We start from the raw sequence: 19,255 nt of genomic DNA, 5'->3' as shown, positions 1-19,255 counted from the left end.
CAGGGCCTTCTCAGTGGTGGCCCCTTGCCTGTGGAACTCTCTTCCCAGTGATATCAGATTGGCCCCCTCCCTCCTGTCTTTTAGAAAGAGACTTAAAACCTGGTTATAGGACCAAGCGTTTGAACAGTAGAGGCAGCAATAAAAAATGAGACCCAATTTGTGTGAATGTTAATGGACTGACCCGGACTATGATTTTAAATCTGCATGATTTTAAACAAATGTTTTAGTAATTGCATGCTTTAATGAATTGTTTTAATTGCTATTATTATTTATTACTGTTGTTGACATTGAATGAATGTCTGTTGTGAAGCTGCCCTGAGTCCCCCTCCGGGGGTGAGAAAGACGGGAACAAATATGCGAAATAATAAATAAATAAATAAATAAATAAATAAATAAATTTCTGCATCCCTCCTTCACTATGTTCCCATTGTCAATGCTGCTAAATATTCTAGCTAGACAAAGAATGAAAAGGAAAACTGTGTGGTATGGGGTGGGGGTCTGATAGAAAAGGAGCTTTTTCTGTCAGAGGTTTTGTTAACTGAGGGATGCCTTCATAGTTAAAAATACATTACTATATAGAGATTTGAAGGGGGGAAAAAGAATAGACAAAATGCCTTTAAGGACAGAAGCTGAGGAACATATGTTTCAAAAGTGCCTGTAAAACACACACTCTTTAAATGCAATGGCTTTGGGCATCTTTTCTGTTTTACCAGTCCAACACAAGCTGATGCACGTGACATAAAACAGCATCTCAACTTAATACAAACCCCCAGGCACACTATATTTATTTTCTTGGAAATTACTTGGAAGTCTAAATTGCTGTGGAAAAGGGAAACATCTACCTCCAAATCCTTTCCATGCCATTTTTGATAAGCAGAGAGTTGCCACACAGACATGCAGCACTTTAAAACAAACATTATAAAAGATATCCACTCATTTTGCTGCTTAGTTCAAATCCAAGCAAAATACAAAACATGCAAGTCCAGGCTTAATCAGAGACAATTTTACTAATGTTGATGCAAAACCACACGTTTCCGATAAAGACAAAACAACAAGCTCAATCCAAGGCAGAGTGCAGAAAAAAGAAAGTGCAGTACTAACTCTCTGAGAGGATTCAATTTTCATCAAGTACCTTTGAATGTCAAGTTCTGAATGGAAGGAGACCAACATGCACTGCAAAGCCTGTGGATCAGAAAGAGGGGAAGAGAAAAGGAAGGGGAGGGGGAGAGAGAAAACAAATTAAAATAAACAAAAACAAAGCAAAGAGAGTGAGGAGAAGATGGAGAGCAAGCAGAAAATGGAAATGTATAGCGATAAAAGAACAACAGCCTCAAAAATGATATGAATAATGAATAGATATTTTTAAAAGGATGAATGAAGAATTTAAATGATATCAGCATTTCATAAAAAGAAAGTATGAAGTATCTAATTATGAAGCTGCCCTTTCAAAACATACAGCCACACTATTCAATAGTTTTCATATTTGGTTTCTCCGTTCAATATCTCTGGAGCCCCCAGTGGCGCAGTGGGTTAAACCCCTGTGCCGGCAGGACTGAAGACCAACAGGTCAGAGGTTCAAATCTGGGGAGAGCGTGGATGAGCTCCATTTATCAGCTCTAGCTCCCCATGAGGGGACATGAGAGAAGCCTCCCACAAGGATGTGGTAAAACATCAAAACATCCGGGCATCCCCTGGACAACGTCCTTGCAGATGGCCAGTTCTTTCACACCAGAAGCAACTTGCAGTTCACTCCTGACATGACCAATTTTTTTTTATAAATCTCTGCTTAGTGGTAAAATATCAAAACATCCGGGCGTTCCCTGGACAATGTCCTTGCAGATGGCCAATTCGCTCACACCAGAAGCAACTTGCAGTTCGCTCCTGACACGATCTATATATATATATATATATATATATATATATATATCTGCTTAGTGGTAAAATATCAAAGCATCCAGGCGTCCCCTGGACAATGTCCTTGCAGATGGCCAATTCTCTCACCCCAGAAGCAACTTGCAGTTCATTCTTGACATGACCAAAAAAATAAATAAATAAATCTCTGCTTAGTGGTAGCTTCATATCAGTGGTGAAATGAATCCAGTTTTAGTTTAAATTTCCAAAGATCTATCCAAGGTACCAACATTTGCCAATGAAATAGGCTCAGCACCCTAAATCACTCCTTTAAAGTTCTTACTAAAATCTAGAGATTTGGCTTCTTAGTGACATTCCTCCAACATGCTGCCTCTTTCTTGCCAGCCTAATTAACCAACTGATTAAATTTACATACATGAACATGTTACTAAACTCACAATATATAAGTACTTTTCCAAGATAGCAAGGGACATATGAGACATTGATGCCACCAAATGTGCAGTCATGCAGTCAAACCACAATCAGAACAGTCCCTGCAAGCTTGCACTATAACTCAACTCCCATAAAATAAAGCTTTCACTAGTTAATACTTTAAATAAACCAGTTCAAACCTGCAGCCTTAACAACGACACTCAGCACCTAATTCCAAGACAAAGATGTTACTGTTGAAACCCATCCAAGAATTAGCAATGGAAGGGGAGTCTAATAAAAACAATGGCTAGATTTAAATATGCAGATGCCGGTATTTCACAGGAAGGAGGCTGATTCTGGAAGGGCTTAGGCAGGATATTGGGATCAAATGCCTATTTCCTGCAGACAAGGATTTTGCCGGTCTGTGTGCAAAAGAAGAGAGATTTCCTGACTGTGCTGTTTTGGGTGGAGAAGACGTGTGGAACACTCATTCTGCTGAACACAGGCCAGCTGGGAGAAACGGGTACTAAACAACACACAATGGTTTCAGCCAAGGAAGGGAATGCACCTTATGACATCAGAGGAACTGGAAAGCTGAGCAGAAGCAGGAGCTTCAGATGAGACAAGCAGTTGGCAGTTACAATTCAACCAGAGAAAACATTTGCAAATAAGCACACAGACAAAAATAAAACCAACTCTGAGCGGCCTGGAGCGCCAACAGAAAGAACAAAGTTAAAGGAAATTCGTGAAACATTTGCATGCTGACTTCTAAGGCTGCATTTGTGTGTTTTTAAAAAAATAAAACCACCCCAAAATGTATTGCCAATGTGCCTTGAGGATCTCTCAAAAGCACATTTTTCAACTTGAGCTTGTTAAATCTTACAGCCAGTTGCTGGTGGCAAACAACACTGAGCACACTCCGCACCCCCACTTTTCCCTCCATTTTTTGATACTGATTAACGGTTCTTGCATGAAACTTCGAGGAGTGTATTTCAAATTTCTCCTGCTGGTCCAAACTTTTGCCCATTATTTGCTGTATTTCTTTCCCCTTCCCTTCATTAGTGAAAAGAGAGACAGTTGCACAAATACAAGCTCTGTTTGCTTTCACTGAACTCCCCCATCTGTTCTTTTTGTTGATTCCCTCCCTAAAACCATTATCCTTCTCCTTCATGACATTGCTGGGAAAAAGATTTCATAGCTTGGAAAAACGATTCCACTTAAGCCGATTATGATTTATTGGAAATAAGGAACACACAGAGATAAGCTGCAAAAGAACCAGGAACAATTTTATATAAAATAAAATATAAACTATTTAGTGAGGAATTATGTTTTCTAAAATGAGACGCCTAACTCCTTGAAAACCTGAGCACAGTCCCAAATATCTAAATCAGTTATTTTCCTATTAGCCTCATTTAAACTGATTTGACTTCGAGAAATCACATTGGAAGTATTCAGCTGTAGTTTTTCCATGTGAATGCAGACTTAAAACAAAAACTATGTATCGCACACACCTATCCAATATTCCATAGGATCCCACCCTCCATATTCTACCTCACTGTGATCTTCCTTGTGTTGGTTAAATGATAGTTCAAAAAGATGTAATTTTAAACTTTCAAAAATATAAAATTGTATTGCTTACATATGAATAAAGTTGAACTAGGACCGGGCTGTGGCGCAGCTATCTGGGAGCCAGCTGCATTAAATCACTACTGACTGAGTCATGAGTTCAAAGCCAATCTGGGTTGGAGTGAGCTTCCAGCCATTAGTCTATGCAGCCCAAAAGAGAGGCGCAACTGTCAAATAGGAAATTTAGGTACCGCTTTAAACTAATTTATTACAACATAAAACCTTCCAGCAGCGTGCAGAAGAATGAGGAAGTATTCCATCAAAGGACTCGGTGTCACAATGGATGGTGAAGCGGCAGCTCCCCCTGTAGCCAGAATCAAGCTGGAATCGAGCATACCTTCAGAAAAGCCTAGGCTCAGCTGAAATGTTAAATTGTCTCTCTGTATGTTAGACATGTGTTGTATGTCTAACTGGCATTGAATGTTTGCCATGTATATGTGCATTGTAATCCGCCCTGAGTCCCCAGCAGGGTGAGAAGGGTGGAATATAAATACTGTAATTAATTAATTAAACAAATCTAATGTAATCTGTACAAGGACCAAGTAGCAACAGTAAGAACTGACCACGGAACAACAGACTGGTTCAAGATTGGGAAAGGTGTACGGCAAGGTTGCATCCTCTCACCCAACCTTTTTAACTTGTATGCAGAACACATCATGCGATGTGCGGGGCTGGATGAATGCAAAGCTGGGGTGAAAATTGCTGGAAGAAACATTAACAACCTCAGATATGCAGATGACACCACTCTGATGGCCGAAAGCAAGGAGAAGCTGAGGAGCCTTCTAATCAAGGTGAAAGAAGAAAGCGCAAAAGCTGGGTTGCATCTAATCATAAAAAAACCCCAAGATGATGGCAACAAGAATGATTGACAACTGGAAAATAGAGGGAGAAAACATGGAGGCCATGACAGACTTTGTATTTCTAGGTGCAAAGATTATTGCAGATGCAGACTGGAAATCAGTGGCCAGGAAATCAGAAGACGCTTACTTCTTGGGAGGAGAGCAATGTCCAATCTCGATAAAATAGTAAAGAGTAGAGACATCACACTGGCAACAAAGATCCACATAGTCAAAGCCATGGTATTCCCTGTAGTCACCTACGGATGTGAGAACCTTAGGGAACCTTAGGGAACCTTAAGGAACCTTAGGGAAGGCTGAGCGAAGGAAGATAGATGCTTTTGAGCTGTGGTGTTGAAGGAAAGTTCTGAGAATGCCTTGGACTGCAAGAAGATCCAACCAGTCCATCCTCCAGGAAATAAAGCCCGACTGCTAATTGGAGGGAAGGATACTAGAGACAAAGTTGAAGTACTTTGGCCACATCATGAAGAGACAGCAAAGCCTAGAGAAGACAATTATGCTGGGGAAAGTGGAAGGTAAAAGGAAGAGGGGCCAACCAAGGGCAAGATGGATGGATGGCATCCTTGAAGTGACTGGACTGACCTTGAAGGAGCTGGGGGCGGTGATGGCCGACAGGGAGCTCTGGCATGGGCTGGTCCATGAGGTCACGAAGAGTCAGAGATGACTGAACGAATGAACAACAACAATGTAATCATAATTTGAAATGGCTTCCTGGACACCCACCCAGAACTATGAGTTAGTGGTCAGTGTTTTCAGCCTAAAGCTCTTGGCTTAAAGTTCCCATTCCACTATTGCAAATAAAAATGGAAAGGGCTGGAGATGGCTGCCTAAAAGTCATGCTGACTTTGCTAACCAGCTTTAGCAGAAAGACTAGAAGAGTAAAAACAAGAAGCTGTGTATATCCAATACAACAATTGCAAATGGTATTAAAATGTTTTTCTCCACATATATAGCTATCTCACACATGTAGAGTTCACCGGAGAGCCCTGGTGGTGCAATGGGTTAAACCCTTGTGGTGGCAGGACTATTGACCAACAGGTCAGCAGTTCGAATCCGGGGAGAGTGGGTTGAGCTCCCTCTGTCAGCTCCAGCTCCCCATACAGGGACGTGAGAGAAGACTCCCACAAGGATGGTAAAGCCTCAAAACATCCAGGCGTCCCCTGGGCAATGTCTTTGCAGACGGCCAATTCTCTCACATCAAAAGCGACTTGCAGTTTCTCAAGTCACTCCTGACATGAAAAAAACCTCTAGAAATTCAAGATATCCTTATGATAAGCAATATATTCATGTTCTCCTGATGTACTATGGAACACCTTTCATATAGGGCACTTCTTGATGACTTCAATAGCTGGAGTGCTCCAAAATACAAAAGGAACCACTGGATGATTCCACAACAAACATGGCAACCAATTTCCAACCTTTAAGAACTACAGTGAAGATGCAACTGTTCAATTATCTTAATATGAAATATTTCTCAAATTTTGCTCTTAATGTTTGGACACATTTTATAAGGTGGCATGCTGATTTCCAAAATATCCTTTTGATACCCATTTCACACACAGCATATTGGCAAATCTCTATCTAGCAAATACATATGCAACAGAGAATTCCAGGAAATAGAGGCTCTTTGATTCATTGAAGCCACAGGTCAGATATATAATCTCTTTGAGGATCTGAAACATGAAAATATCTAAGATATGTGATTTCAGGTAACATGTGAAATATGCTCTACCTCTTCATATGACACATGCATGAAATGTGTTTTGCAGACTTTATTCAATCTTTAAGCCTATTGATATGGTAATCTTTAAGCCTATTGATATGGCCCAAGCTACCTATCCGAACGTATGGATGACGAATTGGATCACGATTCTAGTTACGAGATGTTAATGTGTTGTTATTGATGTGTCATTATCCTGTATATTATGTTGTTAATGGTTTTTAAATTCTGTATGTTGTTGGATTGACTTTTTGCTCTTGTTGTGAACCGCGTTGAGTCGCCTACGGGCTGAGAAACTGCGGTATACAAGCAAAGTAAATAAATAAATAATCATGCATACAATGGATGTATTGACTGGGAGAATGGGATTAGCATTGACATGTGCAGGAACTTTGCTTCCCAACATACATATTTTATAGTACTTATTATTATCATATGTATCTGATCTTTATCTCCATATTACAGATTGCAAAAACAGAGGCACGGCCTCAGAAGCATCAAATTAATAGGCTATACAGATCATGGATGAGCTGTATTTTTAATGCAAAGTCCCAGTTTTAAGCCTAACATTCATCACTAGAGCCTACTTGTTTTTCTCTTTTCTATATAAAATGTTGTAGGATGAGCAGAAGAGACTGTTTCCTCCTAAAATACTTACAACACTTCTAAGCAGCTTTCACTGTATTTGAGAGTTCAGTATGAAAGCTGTTAATGTGGGATTGTACATGGAAGAGATACAAAAATCTTTCCTTGCCAATATGGATCTTCTATTAGAATTGCAGACTAAATTAAAATATGCCAAATGAAAACTTGTATGAAAATGCTTCAAGAAGACATTCCAAGCTCAATCCCCTTTTTTGGCAGGGGAGGGATGGGGTGGGGATTATAACTGCTTAATATGATTCTTCCTGATATATTTTAAAATATCCATTTAGCAGAAAGGCCACTTAACACGTTCAAGCCCTACATATCAGGTCAGAAGTGTTATTTTTTATTTCAATTTTTGCATTACTGTGATCTTTCTCTTGCACTAGTATATTTTAGAACTGAAGCTGACAGCACATTGGAAGCTTGATAACACAGCAAAGCTTTTTCTATTGCCCATGGGGGTGAAGGAGGCTAGCTATTTTGAACCAAATCATCCAAATGACAAGGTTTATGTATCTACCTTATTATTAAAAAGGCTTTCATTGCATTCCTCTTCTCTTTCAATAACTACCTGTCATCTTCTCATCAGTTTCAACAGTGACACAAGTTAACAAATGGCTTTGTTCAGCATACACCAGTATATACTTGCCTAGGCTATATGGGAGCCAGACAGGAATTTGTTCTAACATCTTGGCTATTTTTGAAATATTAGTGGGGTCAGGGAAAGGACTGATGCTAGGTAACTGCAGAAAAGACTTGAACATTCAAGGTATTGAGCTGACAATGGTGCTGAAGCCAGATTTCTCTACGTATACCAACAGCAGTTTGTTGTTGTTGTTTATTCGTTCAGTTGTGTCTGACTCTTTGTGACCTTGTGCACCAGCCCACGCCAGAGCTCCCTATCGGTTGTCACCACCCCCAGCTCCTTCAGAGTCAAGCCAGTTACTTCAAGGATACCATCCATCCATCTTGCCCTTGCTCGACCCCTCTTCCCTTTTCCTTCCATTTTCCCAAGCATCATTGTCTTCTCTAAGCTTTCCTGTCTTCCTGTCTTCTCATGATGTGGCCAAAGTACTTCATCTTTGCCTCTAATATCCTTCCCTCCAATGAGCAGTCGGGCTTTATTTCCTGAAGTATGGACTGGTTGGATCTTCTCGCAGTCCAAGGCACTCTCAGAATTTTCCTCCAGCACCTCAGTTCAAAAGCATCTATCTTCCTTTGCTCAGCCTTCCTTAAGGTCCAGCTCTCACATCCATAGGGAATATCACTACAGGGAATATCATTGCTTTAACTATGCAGATCTTCATTGCCAGTGTGATGTCTCTTCACTATTTTATCGAGATTGGTTATTGCTCTCCTCCCAAGAAGTAAATGCTTTCTGATTTCCTGGCTGCAGTCCGCACCTGCAGTAATTTTTGCACCTGGAAATACAAAGTCTGTCACTGCCTCCACGTCTTCTCCCTCTTTTTGCCAGTTATCAATCAGCCCGGTTCCACTTGCACCAATAGTGGTGCATTACTCATTACTTGCTAATTCATTTTGGCTTTCTTAAAAAAAACTCGTCAGTGTAGAATAATAATAATAATAATTATTATTATTATTATCATTATCATCATTATTTTTATTTGTAGCCCACCACCATCTCCTCAAAGGGACTCGGGGCGGCTCACAGAAGCACTCCGAGTGCTTCTCCAAAATGGTTAAGAAATCCATAAAATATATTCCAACAATTACTCCTTCCCTTCCCTTCATTTCCCACCCATTGCCAAAGTAGTAATGTTATCAATCCATGCTTTATTTCATTAAAAAATGGTTATGCCCTCATTACTTCAAAAATTAAAGTAGTAACTATTTATGTGATCTTTTATAACCTGTTCCAGGATTTGCAATGAATCTGTTTTGTCTTCAAGGTGCCACGAGATGTTCCATTGTCTGCTACAACAGGCTAATGAAATTACCTCTGTGGAATGTCTTCCAAGAACATTAGAACTGTCTACCTGGATCAATCTAAGCTCCATTTCCTCCAGCATCCTGCCTCCAGTTGTGTCTAACCAGGCAAATGCTCACAAACTGAGTGGTCTGTCTTTTCCTTCTTGTACCCAGCATCTGGCATCTGTTTCATGTCAACGTTGTAAAAGTTGGGAAGGGTTACCTTTTAGACCAACTCTCAGAGCCCCCTAGCCAGAAGCTGTGTTCCAAGAAGTAACTTTTTCCAACTGTGAGAAGTGTGTAATAGCTATGTCTAATAGCTGTTGCTGAACTTATCCCCAAATAAAGGCTGTAGTCCTAGGCTGATTTACTGCAACTTAACTAAGTGGATTTTTTATGACCAACCATGAAATAATGAAACCATACTAAGAAAATTGGGTAAAGTACGAGCCACTTTATTGACTATGCCTATTTAAGTGAATTGTGGATAAGCAAAAAAGAAAAAAAAAGGGGGGGGGGGTGTATGGAGTGACTTGATGCAGACCGAGCTGAGGCCACCTCCTCAGCCTTCACTTGGGCAAAACATCTGACCTCGAGGGCAATCCAACACTATCCAATTGCTCGCCCTAGCTGGTCATTTGCTTGTATGCAAACCCACAGTACTCTGTCCCTAATCTCAGGACTTTATAAGAGAGAGCAAACCTCAAGCTTTGTCCCAAGGGCAGACTCTTTCACAACCTCCCTGGTCATGGGATCTAAAAAGTTTGTGAGAGGTGGCCTGGCCAAAAAAACCTATAGCTCTACTCCCTATACGTGCCAAGCTAACTTAAAACTCTCTTCTATTCACGGAAGCCTGTCAAAAGTGCCCTCACCTGCAGTGTTGGGAACATAACCTCTGAATAGGCATGTTTAGAGGAGCCCCTGGTGGCACAGCAGGTTAAACCGCTGAGCTGCTGAACTTGCTGACCGAAAGGTTGGTGGTTCGAATCTGGGGAGCAGGGGGAGCCCCAGTTTCTGCCAACATAGCAGTTTGAAAATATACAAATGTGAGTAGATCAATAGGTACCGTTTCTGTGGGAAGGTAACAGCACCCCATGCAGTCATGCTGGCCACATGACCTTGGAGGTGTCTATGGATAATGCCGGCTCTTCGGCTTAGAAATGGAGATGAACACCACCCCCCAGAGTCAAACTTGACTACACTTAATGTTAAGGGGAAACCTTTACCTTTACTTTTAAGCATGTATTAGATGACAGTGTTACTTGACTTTCAAACATGATAAATCCCTGTTCACACTCATGACATCACTTCCCAAAAGAGCAAAATAAATAAATAAATACATAAATAAAGCATTGGAACTATGTTTAGAATGCTCTGAAACCTGTTTCAATTGCCCAGTCTCATGATGCCTTGTAGAGATTCAATGGAAGTTTTTTTTCCAGGATATGTGACTGCCAGGAAGGATTAATGGCTATAGACATAGTGATAATCACCATATATTTATATAGTGTTTGACATCCAGTGGGAAATCCAAGTCCCTTTACAAACATTACACAAAGCTTCAGTCATTAACTAGCTCTGCTTTACAAACACCTCAGGGTTTTCGATACTTTAACCTCTCATAATGATTGCTCCCAGGTAGAAGATTCCTAAGATGCGGCAACTTATTATAAATGGGAAACTCCCCTGTATTCATCCGTGCAAATCTCAGCATTTTGCTCTGCATGGAGGACCCTGGAGAGCATTCCAAAGTGCAGATGCTCCAGTTTTGAACTTCGCTGAATGTTATTTTAACACAAAGAGAGATTATTTATTACCAAAGACTACTGTGAAAGAATTTCCCTGGAGGTTCAACCTGATCTGTTCACAGAATTTCTCTCTCTCTCTAGCTCCTATTCCTAAATAAAATATAGATTATAACTGCTTGGAAGAAACCTCCTTCCTCTGAAGAACAAATAAATGTGTCCCTCAATGGTGAATATAAATTTCCCAGTGAATAAGACAAGAAAGTAATGCTTGTTTTAATATGGTGGTAGGTTCCCAGCGGACATTGTGGCCTAAGAGCCCTCAAGGTGGTTGTCTAGTGAATCAACAGATGTCACTTAGAAGACAGGAGGGTTGTCTTGTTCCCTTAGTTCATAGGGAGCATTTTGGTTGGGATCATCCTCAGAAAGAAACAAATGAATCTGTCCATAATAGGTGTTCTTATTTTCTATTTTTTCCAGTATTTTATTCAATTTATGCATCAGTACACATTTTTTGCTTGGTCTTCACAAAATGTGTGCCTGGTGTGTATGTACGTGCATAACATTATACCTTCATGCAGTTTTTCTGGAGATTATATGCTTTTCAGGACACGTTTTCCCTGCATTACAAAATCTAGAAAAGTGTGAACATAACAGTCTAAGATTTGACTTGCATGTTGATTGAGAAAGTGTCAACTGAATTACGATGCAAGCCAATCAAATTTCTTCTTTGGTCCTCTCATGAGCATAGCACTTGATTAGTGGTATTTCCAAGAGTGGAGTGTGTGCATCTCTCCATTTTAAATCAACCTTGGGATTGGGATCCTGGGAGGGGGGGGGGGTCGCAAGGGGGGTGTCAGAGGGGTCACCAAAGACCATCAGAAAATGCAGTATTTTCTGTTGGTCATGGGCATTCCGTTTGGGAGGTTTGACCCAATTCTATCATTGGTGGAGTTCAGAATGCTCTTTGATTGTAGGTGATCTATAAAGCCCAGCAACTACAACTCCCAAATGTCAAGTCTATTTTTCTTAAACTTCACCAGTGTTCATGTTTGGGCATATTAGTATTCATGGCAAGTTTGGTCCATATCATTGTTTGAGTCCACAGTGCTCTCTGGATGTAGGTGAACTGTAATTCCAAAACTCAAGGTCAATGTCCACCAAACCCTCCCAGTATTTTCTGTTGGTCAGGAGCGTTCTGTGTGCCAAGTTTGGTTCAATTCCATCATTGGTGGAGTTCAGAATGCCCTTTGATGGTAGGTTAACTATAAATCCCAGCAACTACAACTTCCAAATGATAAAATTAATCCCCCTCCAACCCCACCAGTATTCAAATTTGGGTGTATTGGGTATTTATGCCAAATTTGTTCCAGTTAATAAATGAAAATACATCCTGCATATCAGGTATTTACATTACAATTTTTAACAGTAGCAAAATTACAGTTATGAAGTAGCAACAAAAATAATTTTATGAGGAACTATATTAAGGGGTTGTGGCATTAGTAAGGTTGAGGAACACTGCTGCAATCATTCAAATACATATGATTATAACTCTTATAATCCCTGACCATTTGTTATATTTTCTGGATCTGATTGGGATCGGAGGCCACAATTTTCACAGTCTTAATGTTTCTTGTGCATCATATGGTGGCTGTTTTACTGGCACAGTGATGGTGTATACCCTTCCCCAACTCAACTAAAATATAAGATTGGTTGGCTTAGATGTCCTGTGGGAACCATATGTCTTGGGAAAAGCAGACTATTTTATTTTATTTGGCTCAAACAAACAAAGAGATATACATTCCAGGATAAAAGTGTATGTATGCGTGGGGGTGGGGGGAGATACTGGGTAGTTTCCATTAAGTTGTAGAATGTTTGCTCCAGGCAAACAAAACAAACCAAGACAAAAGCGAGGCAATTGTGAAATATGAAGGAATGGCTGTAACTCATTTGCATTGTTCTGAAAACAGAAGCTCTTCAGAAATTTGGGTCAAAAAACAGGGGAACAGGAATGTGTGCTATTTCTGCTTTATTGCCCAAAGAGACAACTGTATCTGTGTTTTGCATGTTCTCATCGAAACATACAGCTGGAAGGGGTGTCATGGGCCACCGACTCCAACCGTTTGCTTAATGTAGGATCTCCATCTAATCAATCCCAGGAGGTAGCTGTCCAGAGTAGGAGAACCCACTACCTCTCTAGGCAACTGGCCCCATTGCCAATCTGCTCCTTCTGAAGTTCAGTCAAAATGTACTCTCCTGAAATTAAAACCAATAGATCCCTTAGAGGTAGAAGAGAGAAAGCCTGCCAGCCCCTTATTGTGAAGGCCTTTGGGGTATTTGAACAGTGCCATCATGTCACTCCTCATTCATCTCTTCATCAAGAAGAAAATTATCTTTAATGGACAGTCACCACAATGTACAAGAAACATTTTTCTTCATACATGTTTCACTCTTTCATTTTGTAGATCAAGTCTCCTAATAGTAAGTGACCTAATATTAAGTAACCACCCTAGAATGCTGTTGTTGGATAAGTACTTCAAGTAGGGTAGCTTGATTCTCTCCAGATACTTTTGTCTATAATTCCCACAAATTCTGCTCAGTAAGGCCAGTACTTCAGGCTTATGTGAACTGTAGATCAAAATATCTGGAGAACAGATAATCCAGATTTTTAAAACTTGCTAACTTTTAGTATTACTAATCTTATGTGCAATTCCTTAAAATGTTTGTATGTGCAGAAAAGTACCACTTTCAATGCAGCCATAGATGCTGTCCACTTTGTCAACTATAATCCTTGCCTTGGAGTGTGGTGGAGGCTCCTTCTTTGGAGGCTTTTAAACAGAGTCTGGATGGCCATCTGTCGGGGGTGCTTTGAATGCAATTTTCCTTCTTCTTGGTAGGGGGTTGGACTAGCTGGCCCATGAGGTCTCCTCCAACTCTATGATTCTATTATCAGTATCCTGGGCTGTCTTAGCAGTTGTGCAAACAGCTTTCAGAAGAGCAATAAGAGAAAGCCTCTTCCGTCCCAAACCATCCTCTCTCACACTCTAAAATCTACTCAAGTATTTTAAGAATCCTGCAGATGGATTCCTGTAGTCATTTTTAGAGTTGCAGTCCCTTGAAGAAGGCAACTGAATATTACTAGGCCAAAACATGTTGGGATAACTGGAAAAATAAAATCACAGTTTTTAACACCTTGAGACTTAGGATGCACCTACACTGTAGAATTAATGCAGCTTGACATCACTGTAGCTGCCATGACTCGATGCTATGGAATCCACAATATCAAAATGAATCCGCAATGTCAAAATAGTTTCCATTCTTAACAGCATACAGCCAAAAAATAACAGGAAACAAAAAGTGACAAACATCTGTCTTCACTAGTAATATTTTTAAATGCAATTAGCTGGATATTCCTTCTTACCCCATACTTAAACCAGAGCAAGTTATTATTATCAGCTGGCACAGCATTAGAAGCTGAAAGTTATTTTATTTGCAGCAGACTCTTTCGGGTTTTTTTGGTTTCTGGTTTTAAGACCCTGGCATGGCTGCTGAATTATGTCATCAGCTCCCCAAATCCAAGTCTATTCTTATATTTCAGCTTTCTAAACCTTGAGTAGCCGAAATCACACTTGTATTTTGTTTAAATGAGATGCATATGACAAATATATCTTGAAAACTAACTGGGGCTTGATTTAATCAGAGCTTTCTTTAGACATACTAACTTTTAACACTTCTATTCCTGAATTTCTAAGTAAATGCAACAAGTATGTTTACAGTGCCCTCAATTGCCAGGTCACAGAAATACTTTTGAGACTAACTTTGCCACTGCCTTCCTCTAAGATAGGAGCGAGTGTGATTTGCCCAAGGTCACTCTATGGGTTTCTGTGGCTGAGTGGGGATTCAAACTTCTGTTCTTCCAGAATCCTATACGAACACTGATATCATTGTATCTTTCTGGCTCTCTAGAGATTGTCTTGCCATAGGATATTTGTGACATATTTGCAGAAATTATAAGCTATTGGCAAGTAGGAGTTAAGCAGGCAGAAAGGCAGATGGAATGATTTTGGCATTGCCAATGTGTGGGTGTGAGTGTTTGTTTGTGTGTGCAAACCACACACATGCCATGCTTGCCCTCTAAATATGTCTACACCAAAATATATTTCAGTGGGTTGGATCCAGACTCAGTTTTATTCACAGTGCATGGCCTAAATACCCTAAAGGAATGAGATCTAGTTTGATCTTGGATGCTATGCAGTTTTTCCCATTTTCCTCAGGTGGACTATTCCCATATATTTATCATTTTGAAAATAGAGTATAATGGAGTTCACCCCTCAGGCAACACTGCTGTAGGATCTAATGACATTAACCACTGTTGCTATTGTGTTCCTTCACATGGTTTCCAACCCGATGACAAATCACAGGATTTTCTTGGCAAGAATTGTTCATGGGTGCTTTCCTCTGAGGTTGAGAGAATGTGACTTGCTCAGGGCCACCCACTGGTCTCCAGAGTCATGGTCCAACCCTAAAGCCTCTAAATGATACTGTATCACAATATTAGCCATAGGCAGAGTTTAAAAGATCACTATTCTGGACTAAAACTCTCAGAATCCCTCTGCCAGGACTCATGGGCTTCTTTATTATCTTGTGATGTCGAATACATCATCACTTGCCAATAATCTCCTGCAGATGATTTGAGGTCAAATATGCAGATATCAACAAAAGAGGGGGGAGATGGAAATAATCTGGTATAGAAGAGAATGTCAAAACTGCAATATTAAGAAATCAGCAGGAAAAAAAATTATTTTCACCTAGACTGCTTTGCTCTTGAGCTCCAAGTCAGCAGACTGCGGCTATTACTAGAAGGAGACAGGGAGAAAAAGAACCCTTCCTATCCACGTTTTTCACACTAGGTATTCAATTTTGTTCTATTAGAGTGCCAGAGAGATGAGTGAAAGGTAATAAGAAAAGGAGTAAAATCCAGGAGCCTTCTTCTTGAGCTTTATGCACATAGCTGTATATTCTTTTTTCCCTGCCATGCCTGCATTCCTCTGGGGTCATGGCATCTGCAGTTTGGGCCAGCACTAGAGCTCTCTGAATTCTAAACTGTTATTACTATGTGCCTTCAAGACATTTCTGACATATCATGACTCCATCGCAGGAGGTTTTTCACGGCCAACTGGGGATTTAAACCCAAAGTCGTAGTACAACACTCAAACCACTATGCCACATTGGTTCTAAATACCACTCCCATGGCATTGTAAGTAGAAATCATAACCCTAAAATTGTGTGGAATTAATGGGCCCATATTTTTAGTTACTTTTTGGTGTTTCTTGGAGATGCTAAGGGAGTAGGTCTCAATCTGGAACTTTGTACATGAAAAAAATGGACACGACATTATGGACCCCAGTTAAGTTTTACTACTCTATCTTTGCCAATCCCTTCCTTCATTTGCAAACAAACAAAAGACCGTATTTTGGGGGAAGAATAATAAAGAGGAAAGGGTTTCTCTTCCATTTAAGAAGAGACTTGTATTCTGACATTACACTAATGCACAGGACAGGATTTTCCACCACGAATCCCAGGGTAAAGGCAAAGAGACTGACAGAGAGCAGCACAGAAGGGCAAGAACCCCATTTTGTGTAGTACCTTGCACATAATATCTATTATAATTAAATTTATTATTTTGTGTGAACTGTAGTGCATTTTTTTGTTAGAGTGCATCATTAAATTTCTTGCTGCCGCTGAGGATTACTGAACAGAATTTGGTGCATCTAAATTGGATTAAATGGTTTCTAGATCACAACTCGAGCCATGAACTGGGCTGAAATTTCACTTCTGAAGAATGTGATATTAATTTAATTTATATTAGTTCCAGCACTGGGCACAATGGTACTTGATTTCAGAAAGCAATCTCTCTTCATATATTGCTGGAGATGAAACTGAAGTTAACTTTGGGTTATTTTTAATTTGTTCTCCCTCCACCCCTTCTTTTACAGAGGAATTCTGCCTCCAATTTAACAAAGTCCATGATGTATTTTACCTCTTAGCTGTCCAGAAAACATCTTTTGTGCTACAACATGCCTACCACTGATCACTCAAAGAGCATTTCATATGCGCTGCTAATTTGAAAGATGACTCTCTAATATTACAAAGTCACTTCATCTAGTTAATCAGAAGGCTTCAGGGTGTGTGTGTTTGCATAGCGCAGTTTAGGATTCATTAGAACAAAAGTAATACAGAAACTCCCTTTGTGCCTTTTGAGTTACCTGATAAATAATAAAGCAAGGCTTAAAATTAATGGATCAGACTTGCCTACAAATTAGAGGCTGCTGTGAATTAAGGAAAGCTTTTACTCAAATTATATCCATTCAAGATGCTACAAGGCACAGTGGCTGCTTTGCTGGAGGGTATGATGGGGTTCATCTGTGGTGTACAATTAATCTGCTTTTTTCAGCCGGGTGTTTTACAAAGACAAAAGTGACAATTTCCAACAATACTCAGCAGCAGACATGTTCCATGCCATGTTGATTTGTATAAACAATAAGATATCTCTGAAAACCAGCACTTTATCACACCAGCCTCTCGTCACAACCATGTACTTTAAGCCAATAGAAACATACTATTATTATAACAACGTCTTTCCTATTTCACCACAACAGCTCAATGTAGACATTCTGTTAATTCTAATAATCAGTCTTCCATAGTCTTCCACTCTCTACCCTTGTTTGTCCTACACTGGTTCCTCCCCCTGCCATTTCCTCATCTATTTTGCCACAGTTGTGGCATTCTCAAGAGACTTTCCATTTTAGCAGAAAGACATCATTACACAAAGTAGAAATAACAAAATAACAGCAATACTGGATTGATTGGTGGGTTTTCCCTGTTAATGAAAAGAGACAATTCAATCACAATTTAAGCACAATAAAACTACAGAAGATATCATGCGATAAGTTCAATTCAAAGGAGGTTTTATCCTGCTAAAATTGCTCCATAGCAGCCTTGTGTGATAAAGTCCTTTTACAAGCAATCAGATTTTCTTGTCTGGAGAGAGGAACCTGACAGTCTGATAGTAACACCTTTGTGTTCAAAAGGTCATGTTGCATAAGCTATGGTGAAAGAGCAGACAAACTAGAAACAGGTAGTCTAAGCAAAGGTGGCCATAAGGTCAAGTTCCTCAAGCAGCAATCTGAAGTTTGTGTTGCAGTGGAAGGAACAGAAACTCAGTAAAACACTGTCACTTAGAGGAAAGATCGAACTCCACAGAGCAAGGATGGCAATTGCGTAATAAGGTGGGATGTTGGCACAATTTATGTTTTAAACAGAATTTGTAAAACTTCATTTTTTGAACTATACCTCTTAAAAACCCAAGTTTCTGGGATTTTTAGTCCAAAAAGAATATGGACATAATGACTGATAAATCTGGTGGGTTGTAACATTTTTTTCCAAACAGTTTTTAGGACTTGTGAAACAGGGCAAACTTGTGTGTTACAGGAAAACCGTAGACTAGGTATGGGCAAACTTTGGCCCTCCAGGTATTTTGGACTACAACTCACACAATTCCTAACAGCCTACTGTGCGAGTTGCAGTCCAAAACACCCAGAGGGCCAAAGTTTGCCCATGCCTTCCCTAGAAAATGTGCAATACAACTTTGAACCAGGAACAGGGAAAGGAGCAATCATTTGGAAATAACTGAGAGTAAGAAAACAATATCACTATAGCTTTCAAGATCAAAACTGACCATTTAAACAAATCCAATACTGTCATGAAATGTAATGCATGGTTCACATAATATTTTTGAATATGTTATATACTAGTTTATAAACATGGGATTTGCAGCAAACACTGATGAGGAGAAAGCAATATGGGTCCAAGTGGATTTGGAACAAAAGCAAAAGGCTTTTTCATTTCAAAATGCTGAAAAAAATCTACTGCCAGAACAAAAGCTTTTGAAACTTGAACCATTTCTTCTTTGCTTTTCTTGCACTCATTTCTAACATTATTAAAAATACTGTCATAGACACACACTCCACAAATTTTGCTAAAGGCTGAAATATGGGTACAGAGGAATTACTCTGATGAAACATTAAGACTGTAGCCTCAGTACTTGCGACTGCTGCAAACAAATACACATTAAAATTCCTGATATAAAAGAGATGAATCTAGAAAATGATGACTTTGATGTAGAGAAGAGACAATTCGTTTCCACTGTCTCTTCTATACCTAATCTCTGTAAAATGGGAATAGGGCTGCGGTAGCAAAGTGGGTTAAACTACTAGCTGCAGGATATCTGCTGACTGGAGGGTTAGCAGTTCAAAGCTGCGAGTTGAGGTGAGCTCCCAACTGTTATTCCTAGCTTCCTGTTAGTCCTGTTGCAGTTCGAGAACATGCAATGCAAGTAGATCAATAGGTACCACCTCCGTGGGAAGGTAAAAGGGCGCCCCATGCAG

At 39.8% G+C, this 19,255-nt stretch overlaps 1 protein-coding gene across 11 annotated transcripts in view; it reads right to left on the bottom strand.

Moving 5' to 3' along the window:
• The window catches only part of KIAA1217 (KIAA1217 ortholog), a 469,454-nt gene that overhangs the window by 148,017 nt on the left and 302,182 nt on the right, over positions 1 to 19,255 (bottom strand). For 7 of the 11 annotated variants that reach the window (XM_060782396.2, XM_060782395.2, XM_060782391.2 and 4 more), the window contains one exon: positions 1,102 to 1,182. The exons of the other annotated variants lie outside the window; for them this stretch is intronic. In XM_060782396.2, coding sequence (XP_060638379.2) covers positions 1,102 to 1,182 — 81 coding nt within the window. The remainder of the gene's footprint in view (positions 1 to 1,101; positions 1,183 to 19,255) is intronic. 11 annotated transcript variants of the gene reach the window in all.

This window comes from Anolis sagrei, chromosome 6, assembly GCF_037176765.1.
Source record: "Anolis sagrei isolate rAnoSag1 chromosome 6, rAnoSag1.mat, whole genome shotgun sequence".
Classification (NCBI taxonomy): domain Eukaryota; kingdom Metazoa; phylum Chordata; class Lepidosauria; order Squamata; family Dactyloidae; genus Anolis; species Anolis sagrei.
The sequence above is the reverse complement of the archived record's forward strand: the minus strand, read 5'-3'. Positions and strand labels throughout refer to the sequence as shown.